The sequence below is a fragment of the Octopus bimaculoides genome, chromosome 1, assembly GCF_001194135.2.
Source record: "Octopus bimaculoides isolate UCB-OBI-ISO-001 chromosome 1, ASM119413v2, whole genome shotgun sequence".
NCBI lineage: Eukaryota > Metazoa > Mollusca > Cephalopoda > Octopoda > Octopodidae > Octopus > Octopus bimaculoides.
In genome coordinates, this window is record NC_068981.1 from 95,820,974 (window position 1) to 95,831,637 (window position 10,664).

At 35.8% G+C, this 10,664-nt stretch overlaps 1 protein-coding gene across 2 annotated transcripts in view; it reads left to right on the top strand.

Annotated features, from left to right (window-relative positions):
- Positions 1-10,664, top strand: part of LOC106876022 (dynein axonemal heavy chain 10) — a 187,264-nt gene that overhangs the window by 113,906 nt on the left and 62,694 nt on the right. For both annotated transcript variants that reach the window (XM_052968399.1, XM_014924396.2), the window contains exons 51-54: positions 1,481-1,714; positions 3,972-4,069; positions 6,484-6,665; positions 8,150-8,286. In XM_052968399.1, the coding sequence (XP_052824359.1) occupies positions 1,481-1,714; positions 3,972-4,069; positions 6,484-6,665; positions 8,150-8,286 (651 nt within the window). The remainder of the gene's footprint in view (positions 1-1,480; positions 1,715-3,971; positions 4,070-6,483; positions 6,666-8,149; positions 8,287-10,664) is intronic.

Here is a 10,664-nt window from a genome sequence, read left to right on the forward strand (position 1 = left end):
ACTCTGTCTGTTTTTTATGTTTTATTTATATTCTTATATATTTTGATTGGTCCCATCACCTGCTAATTTCAAGACATTAATCTCATAAAGTTATGGTAAAAACATTTAGAATGTCTAAATTCTGTATTAGAAATAAGGATTTTGATTTCAGACTTTGGCTGTTTGTGTGTGTGTGTGTGTGTGTGTGTGTGTGTGTGTGTGTGTGTGCATGTGCATTTGTATTTGCATGTGAGTATGTAATTGAATGCATATGTATTAATTGGATCTCTTCAAACCTGTGGCATTTGAGATGTTTGGAGGGACTGGGCTACAAACGGCAAAGTTCTTGTCATTGTTGGCAGCTCACAGCACTGAGGTGTCAGGTGATGCCCATGAAGGCACTTGGTTTTTCCAATGCCTTAGCCTTACCATCACCTGTGGTAATGCTGCGAGCACGCTGGCTTGCTTCAGTAGGTTCCATTGAACCTTGTGGTGAGCAACCAATTGAAGCACTTGGTGCTGTATTGATGTTTTTTCTTCCTTTTCTTTCTCTTTTTTTTTGCTTTTTTCTTTGTATATATCATATACATATGTGTTATATCTATGTAATACTAAAACTCTGTGATTGCTTGCTTGTGTGCTTGTCTCTAATTTAATACAGCCAAACTGACACATAATGGGAAAATACTCTGAAAGTAAGGTACTCCTGAAATCTGAATACAAACGGAATAAAACAAGTTTCCTGTAAATTGGACTATGGATTCCTGAGATATGCAATCTTTTCCCGAGATATGCGATTTTCATAATATAGCCAAAATGGCACATGATGGGAAAATACTCCAAAAGTAACATAACCCTGAAATGGGAATATATAACTGTGAAAATTGTTTCCATTTATATTTATGTTTATGTTATATAACAATTCCTTTTGCATTTTTGTAGAAGTGTGCACATATGCCATAGATAAATGCTGTTACTGGAGTTCAAGTTACCCCGGAAGTTCTATTTCTATTAGGTGTTGTAAATAACCCATAAAACCTTAAACATGAACTTGTAAACCAGACCTATGATGACACGAACAAATTGAAATATTTAAATGAATCATAAAATTAACTTTCATTTCAATGCAATGTTGAAATCAGCTTCAATGTTTTATAACCTGAACCATCAGTCACCCAATAGGTCACAAGCAGTCTAGTATGTAATAAAATTGATTAATTAATTTTTAAAAATTATAAAAATACAAAAAAAAGTGAAATCAATCTGGAATTAAAGTGAAATAAATCTGGAAATTTTGAAATGGAAAGTAGATAGTATTGTCATAAGTGCATAGGATATTTTAATGAATTTGTACATTCTCATTAAGGTATCTGAATCATAATAAAAGAAAGTTGATTGCGTTCTTGGAGTAGAGAAGATTTTTTTGCCTTTTAAACAATCACATAAATTATGTGCATGATGGATACAATTTTAAAAGAAATTTCTTGTCTCTATGTTGTAGTGTGAACGTCTGGCCGGAGGTTTACTGAAAATTAAAGAAGCCAGGGAACAACTTGATGTTTTAAATGAAAAACTTGTAGTTCAGAAAAGTGCTGTGAAAGAAAAAACAGATGCCTGTGAGATTCTGCTACAAGATATTTCTGAACGGACAGCTATAGCTAATGAGAAGAAACAGATGGCCGTGGCTAAAGCAAAGGATATTGAAGAACAGAGTGCTATTATTGCAATTGAGAAGGTTTGGGCTATATTGTTAATAACTTTCACATCCATCATTCCTTCTCTCCATCTTCTTCCATTCTTTGTTTTACTTGTTTCAGTCATTAGACTGCAGCTGTGCTGGGCCACTGTCTTGAAGGGATTAATTGAACAAAACAAACCCAATACTTATTTCTCTTTTTTTAAGTTTTATACTTATTCTATCAGTCTCTTTTGTAGAACTGCTCTATGATAGGGATGTAAATAAACCAACACCAGTTATTAGGTGGTGATGGGGGGTACAAACACAGACACAAAGAGATAGACATGTGTACACATGCACACACTTACACACACACATATACACACACACACACATACACACACACACACATACACAATTGGCTTCCATACAGTTTCCATTCATAAGGCTTTGGTTGGCCTGAGGCTATAGTAGAAGACAGTTGCGTAAGGTGCTACACAGTGGGACTGAACCCAAAACCATGTGGCTTCAAAGTGAGCTTCTTAACCACCACCCTTGTTTACCATTCTAACATGAAGTTTTACTTTAGTGGGTTTTACGGATTTGCAAAACACCAGGGCTGATTCCATCACAAACTGATAGAAACATGCTACTGGTAACTATGTAATGCAGTTCTACCCACTCCTGATCAAGTAGTTGGCAACAGAACTGGATCCCCCACTGGACTTTCCCAATGAGAAGAGTGTGAGGGCACTCAACGTGATTAAAAATAGAAACCCTATCAAAGGTAGATGGGCTCTTTGAGAGCTAATGGCATTCATATCCTGAGCAGGAAATAGGTGCCATCAGGACATTCAGTGAGACACATGAATGGAAGTTAAACCAATATGTAATTTCAAACTAGATCAGGGAATTGGAAAGTATTGGCAAAAGAATTCAAGTGCCCTAATTGTAGAAGTTCTAAGGAAATGATTTGACTTAATTTGAGACCTAATGTTTTTATGTCTACTGTAGCAAACTTACTTTGATTACAGGTAAGTTCACTGCTATCAATTCACCTTGAAGAAAGTTCACTGTGAAGAAAGTTTACTGAGAAAATATATCCATAGTATCTCACCATTACTAGTTAAACACTATTTTATTGAAAAAAAAAAAAAATACAATGACAGTGAACTACCCTTGTTGTGAATTGATGATAGCATACTTTTCCTGTAGTGAATTGATGACAGTAAACTTACCAGACATGACTTACTTTAGCTGCTTTGGTCTATCTTTGTTCTACAATCAACTCAATTACCTGGTCACTTGTTCATGCAAATCCAGTCAGACAAAATAGAAACAAAACACACTACATTAGCTGCAGTATTAATAATTTGAAAAACTGTGTTGGAATGCACATCATCTGAAACAAGTGCTGACTTTGGTACTCCAGAAAAAATTACTGTGGTCATTGTCAAGCTATAGACATACATGGACAGACTAAACAATAAAGAAAATACGTGGTCAGATTATTATCTCATACTACAAGCCATTCAGGAAACTTATCAGCTAGAAATAACAACCAAGTCTCTCTCAAATACCCACTTGTCTTTAAAAAGAAAATATTAGATAAATAGTTCTAGGTACACTAAGTTTTTTGAACAAAGAGAGAGAGATGCTTATAGCTGGTATGGTCTTGATCATAGGTCTTTTCAATCAGCAACTGTCACTAACCAATAACAACAGCAACCTTACCATATTGCATACGTGCAGTAAATCACTACATGTCAGAATATGCAATGTAGTCCTCATCCAGAATGGGGCATTGAATATCTGGAGTGATGAATCTATGAGTTACTCTCCGGTAAATGTTTAGCTGTCAATGTGTTAAAGGTCTGCTCAAAGAAAGGTGATAGGAGTTAAGCAACATGTCTATTTTCAGTTGTGCTATCATGACACCAAAATCGATTAAAGAAACATCTGTTTGTGTGTATATGTATCTGTGTCCGAGTATATTTGTATAACTGCATGTGTTTGTGTGTGTGTGTGTGTGTGTGTGTGTGTGTGTGTGTGTGTGTGTGCATGAACATTTTGGTGTCAGTGTATGTATGAGTCTTTCAATGTGCAGACATGTATAAGTATGCATATGTGTGTGTATTTGTATGTGAGTTTATGAGTGTGTGTGCATTTATGTGTGAATGCATATGTGTTTGTGTGTGTATAGTATATGTCTGTCTCCTATGAGAGGAATAAACCACTAAACTTTACATGTTGTTCACACTTTTATTTTGCTGCTAGTCATTATAACATTGTTTTTTGTTATGTTTTTCTTTAGGGAGAGGCAGAAGACGCATTGAATGAAGCTCTGCCAGCACTGGAGGCTGCCCGACTGGCTCTTGACGATTTGGACAAATCAGATGTGACAGAAATCAGGTCAGAATATTATCATATTCAAAATAGGCTATACTGCTTTGCATCCTCCTGATAATCATAGTCATGATCATCACCATCATCATCACTGCCATTGCTGTGCTAATGCTGCCATCATCATCATCACCACCACCACTGCCACCACCGCCATCTCCAGGCCGAACATCTCCTAGAATAGACATTCCAGTTGGTTCTCATTGATGCTCAAGAACATTGCCATTCTCGCTTACTGCTAGTCCTCTTAACCCTTTTGCTACCATATTTCTGCTGGAATATACTGTCTTTCTTTCAATTCATTTTGAAAATAATGAAGAGTTTATTTAAATGATTTTGTCATTATTAAGCAGGTGTCTGGAACAAATGATGAAATGTTGGTGGAAAGTTTTAATTTCACTCAATTTAAAATAGGAAATTCATATCATAGACTCAAGGACAGACTTAGTTGTGTTGGTATCAAAAGGGTGTGAAAGTGTATGGCTTAGTGGTTAGGGTGTTCGGCTTAGAATTGTAAGGTTGGGAGTTCAATTCCCAGTGACGCAAGACACTTTATTTCATGTTGCTCCAGTCCACTCAGCTGGCAAAAAATGAGTTGTACCTGTATTTCAAAGGGCCAGCCTTGTCACGCTGAGAACTACATTAAGGGTACATGTGTTTGTGGAGTGCTCAGCCACTTGAATGTTAATTTAATGAGCAGACTGTTCCGTTGATTGGATCAACTGGAACCCTCAGCATTGTAACTGACAGAGTGCTGTCAGTTAAGAATGCTAATGTAGATGTACCATTTCAGATACTAGGCTCCCAGTCTTGGTCTTCACTTGAATCTGAACTGTGGAAAACAATGACTGATAAAAGGCAACCAAACCTTCTCACTATCTGGGTATCTTTGTGGATGCTGCAGGTTCAGCCCATCAGTCAATGCATACTGAGCCATCTGCACAGAGAGTGCTGACAGCAGATGGACTGCCTGGCTAATGGAACACATCACAAAAAAAAATCAAACACCCCGAGTCCAAATGAGAACCAGGCAGTAATATATGATGGAAGTGATGTACACATTTACCACTTCTGCTTGACTTTTCTTGGATAGCTTCTTTTCAGTTCATTTCTGAGTGAGATCAGTCACCCTACTCATAATATAATACTAATTTCTATTCACCTGCGGGTCTAGACTAATTCATAAAACAAGCAGTTTAAACTGTCTGTACCCCACAACACTATCTGATGTTGTAGAATTGCCTCCTAAGATATTGATCTCTAAGCCCACTAATTTGTCTCAGTTAATTTTTGTTCCTTTCTCTACATATTTCTTTAGACTGGTGCTGGGCATGTTGGCATCCGTGGTGTTCAGTATTATTAAGATAATGGCATCTGTATATGCTATTTAGCTTTCCCATGTCTAAGTTCAAATGAGATACTCTTCAACAGTGGCTGGAGAGTCAGTACATACAAAAGTTGTGAAAGAAGACATTCTTCAGGGAGTGAACACAATTCAAAATGATTTTTATAGGTAATCACTTAATCTACCCAGTGCTAGATTAACCATTAATCAAAATAAGCATGTGCTTAGGGCATCAAGAGAAGTGGAGCACCAGAGAAATGGTAAACGGTTTATGGCACAAAAGAAATCACTTCAAGCTGGTTGAAATAATAATATTTGAAGTGGTTTATATGATAGGAAATATAATTTTGAGGTGTTTATGGTGTCATAGTGATGTCATATAAAAGCGACCAATTGTATACAAAATAGGTGGAGTTTATGATTTATTCATGTGTTGCTATTTCTCTATCTCACTGTTTATGTATATATATGGTAAAATTGCCTAAAGTGCTTGTCTTTATTTTGGTTAACATGCAGTTTACCTTCGTAGAATAGTGAAAGTAAAATGTCTTGAAAAATGAAAGTATATTGTGACAGAAAACAAAGTGATGTGAGTGACATCTCATAATTTATAAAACAATTGTAGAAGACAATATTGAGTGTGCCTTTCCAAATGTAGACATTGCCTTTCATATATTTTTAACATTAATGGTCACAAATTGCTCAGCTGAGTGATCATTTTCTCAGTTGAAGTATATTAAAAAAAATTATCAAAACAGTTATGCAGCAAGGTAGGCTGGATGCCTTATCTCTACTAAGTATAGAAGCAAATGTATTATGTAAAATTAATTTTGAGGATCTGATCAAAGACTTAGCAATTTAAAAGGAGGAGAAAAATTTTCAAATATGAATAAAGTGGTGGTATACAAAAATAAGCATTATTTTCCATCTTACTGTTAGTTTTGTTTCATTTTGAAAAATAAAAAATTATTTTGTGGTTTATTATTTGTTTTTATAGGAGTACTACTAAAGCTACTCAAAAGTTATTATTTTGGCACAATTTCTTATATATTAAGTTAACTTTGCTGTCATACTACAGATCATTTGCAAAACCACCCAAAGCAGTCCAAGATGTATGCGAATGCATTGTAATTATTAAGGGCATTCGTGAAGTGAGCTGGAAATCAGCAAGGGGTATGATGGCAGAAACGAATTTCCTACGTCAGTTGACCGAAATGGATGTAAATTCCATCTCTTCAGCAGCTCAGAAACAAGTAAAAGGTAAGACCCTATTCAAAACCAGTCTGTGTACAAATACTAAGAATTGTCTATATTTCCCTTCTTAATTTGTTCAAAGTTACCTTCTACCACATTTTTATCTTTTATCTTTTACTTGTTTCAGTCATTGGATTTTGGCCATATACAAAGACACTGACTTGAAAGGTTTTAGTCAGATAAATTAACCCTACTACTTATTTTTAATACTGGTACTCATTCTATCAGTCTCTTTTGCCAGACTGCTAAATTACAGGGGTGTAAACAAACCAGCACCAGTTGTCAAGTGGTGATAGGGGACAAGCATAACACAAATGCAAACACACACATTTAGATACATACATCCATCCATACATACTTACATACATAAAGTTCAGGTTTATACCTGTAATTACTGGGGTACTGGGATATGTAATACACTGCCTAAATACCAATCTTGAGAAATTAGGCTTCTCAAAACCAGAAAGGAGAAAACTGATTCAAAGACTACAGATCCAAGCCATCACCAGAACTGAAAATCTGTCAAACTTTTCAGAAGTTTATCATTTAAGTATATATCCACATGTCTAGACATGCAACTATATGCATGAGAATACATACTTAAAACATACAAATCTGCACATATACATACATACAAAAACCCTGTTGATGTTGTTGAAATTCCAATGAAGGAGCCTTGGATCTAGATTAGAAACTAGCTCTTTCTCTATTGGCAAAGAATCTTGAAATAAAACTGAATAAAACATACATACATATATACAAACAGACAGACATGTGCATTTGTGTGTGTGAGTGTGTGTGTGTGTGTGTGTGTGTGTGTGTGTGTGTGTGTGTGTGTGAAGAGCTTTTTTAAGGTTCTGTCTATCAAATCCACTCATAAGGTACTGATCAGCCTGGTACTATAGTAGATGCCACTTGGCCAAAGTGTCACTTGGTTTGGAAGCAAGCTTCTCAACTATACACTTAAGCCTTGTTTACATAAACAAGGTAACTTTCTTAATATCATTAAGCTATTAATTAACATTTAATTGTTTATTTATGGTAATTAATGATAGTTTCTGATGAGGTAACTATGAATTATTACTGATACTTACCGGAAGTTTTTTTCACTTTATTTGGTTTGCTAATGTTGAAGAATGCAGCTGAGCTTCCATTTATTTATTTCGTCAAAACCTTATCCTTTATATCTACCTAGACATGGCAACAGGAAAACACTTGAATACATATTCTTTAGTACATTATGACTGTTATAGAAAGCAAATATCCAGAAGTAGTTTGTTACTTAAATAAACCCCGACAAAAAGGTAAAGAAAATGACTCTGTTAGACTTCAATCTATCAGTATTTGAAGTAAATGAATCAAAACATCTCCTATTTATATGAGCAGTTAAAGAGTTATAGAGATATAAATTAATTTAGAAATATATTGTTTAAGAATTGGAACCAATTTTACAAAAGGCTAAATGATTCATAATTCATTGTATTTTGCAGCCAAATTAAAAGTGTTAGACATATCTCTCGATGAGATGAAGCTAGTTAGCAAAGCTGGTGCTGGACTGTTGAAGTTTGTAGAAGCTGTGATGGGTTATTGTGAAGTAGCAAAAGAAATTAAACCCAAACGAGAAAAGGTCAGTTTAAAATTCTTAATAATGTACATCTTAGAAATATCTGGAACAGATATTAATAAGATGATGTCATATTTGAGTTATCTCTGTGAAAAATTTTGTGGAACTCATATATGGGAAGCTAAATATGTTGATTTTTTTCATGGGTTCATGGGGCCAGTACTTAATTGTTTTTTTGAGTTTTTTTGTAGTATTTAACAAATGTGAGATAGACTATCTCATAGAATGTGTATCACAAGTAACTTTTTAAGATAACCAAGAAATCAAGCACATAGAATAAATGATTTACATTAAATGATATATATGCTACAGAATCCAGCAAACCAGCCTTATGAGCCTATTGTTTTGGAAGAACCTTTGATCCTTTTAGAATGATATGGTGTTGGTGTCATGTAAAAAGCATTTAGTACCATATCATTCAACAGTCTTTTGGCTTACCATCTCCAGTCAAACTGTCCAATCGCATGCCATGGACAGTGGACATTAATTGATGATGATGGCAAATAGGACTATGATGATCATGATAATGTTGAGTAACTCTGGCGAATAGTGCTTGAATGAATTTTCCAGTTGAAAAATAAATGGCCAAATGATTCATTCAGTTGACATCTCTTGGTGTATGGAGCCAATGTTTATATTGAGACATATTTGTTCTAAAATTCTGGATCATCATTTTCAAGCAGGCAGAGAATTCAATAAGAGAAATTCAGCTGTTTTTTTTTTCTTTTTTTTTCTGTGAACCAGTATGGCAAATAAATAACTGCTAACTTATTAGTTTGTGATTTTGATCCTGTTGTTTAAATTCAGGTCTGCTCTTATGTAAAAAGATCTATGTCATGATGTTGCATTTCAAGTAACAAATTATTATCATTCTTGGTTTAAGATTTTTCTATGTTGGCCTAGGTTGGATGGATGGTGTTTTTTTTTTCTTCCTTCTTTGGACTTTTCCATTTTCCTTTCCAATGAAGAACTATGCTCAAAGCATCAAAGACTCTCCTTCTTACCAAGCGTCAAACTAATATGTTCAATGTGCACGTCCTTTTGTTGTTTGTTATTGTTATTTTTAATGCTCATTTATTTGATTTGACTATATATATATATATATATATATATGTGTGTGTGTGTGTGTGTGTGTGTGTGTGTGGAGGCGCAATGGCCAAGTGGTTAGGGCAGCGGACTCACGGTCGTAGGATCGCGGTTTCGATTCCCGGACCTGGCGTTGTGAGTATTTATTGAGCGAAAACATCTAAAATTCCACAAGGCTCCGGCAGGGGATGGTGGTGAACCCTGCTGTACCCTTTCACCACAACTTTCTCTCACTCTTACTTCCTGTTTCTGTTGTACCTGTATTTCAAAGGGTCAGCTTTGTCACACTGTGTCACGCTGAATCTCCCCGAGAACTACGTTAAGGGTACCCTTGTCTGTGGAGTACTCAGCCACTTGCACATTAATTTCACGTGCAGGCTGTTCCGTTGATCTGATCAACTGGAACCCTCGTCGTCGTAACTGACGAAGTGCCAACCAATATATATATATAAATACATACAGTGTACATTTAAGCACATAAGAGATGTCCATAATAGGACATCTAACCCGCTAGAAGGAGCAGTCAAACTCCAAACCACAAATAGGGATAATTTTGGAAGGGAATGAAAAATAAAAACATTTACCATCTATTTCCTGTACCATGGTTTCAAGCTATTTTCAGCAAAATAAAATAATTTACTAGGCCAGCTATCATCAGCAAGAAAGCCAAGATTAACATATGAACACTAGGCAATACATAGAACATGCCTCGTGCTTATATGTTATAATTTTTCATATCTACTGCGCATGTACGGTTTTCTTATCGGCAGCAAATACAAAAAAATGCTGATTTTCTTCCAGAAATTATCCAAAAAGTCATTATATCATTATTAATAAATTTCAGGGTACCAAAAAAATTTAGAAATTCTTTTTGCTACCAGTGGTCTAGAAAGAAGAAAAACTAGTCAATAGACTATATATATATATATATATCGAGACCTTTGGAAATGTGCTGTGCGTGAGAAGACCCGGCAAGCCAAGTAAGATCGTTGCCAGTGCCCCTGGACTGGCTCTTGTGTGGGTGGCACATGAGATGCACCATTTTGAGCGTGGCCGTTGCCAGTACCGCCTGACTGGCTCCCATAGGATTTTCGAGTGAGATCATTGCCAGTGCCCCTGGACTGGCTAGTGCGGGTGGCACGTAAAAGACACCATTTCGAGCATGGCCGTTTTCGTGTGGGTGACATGTAAAAGCACCCACTACACTCTCTGAGTGGTTGGCGTTAGGAAGGGCATCCAGCTGTAGAAACTCTGCCAAATTAGATTGGAGTCTGGTGTTGCCATCCGGTTTCACC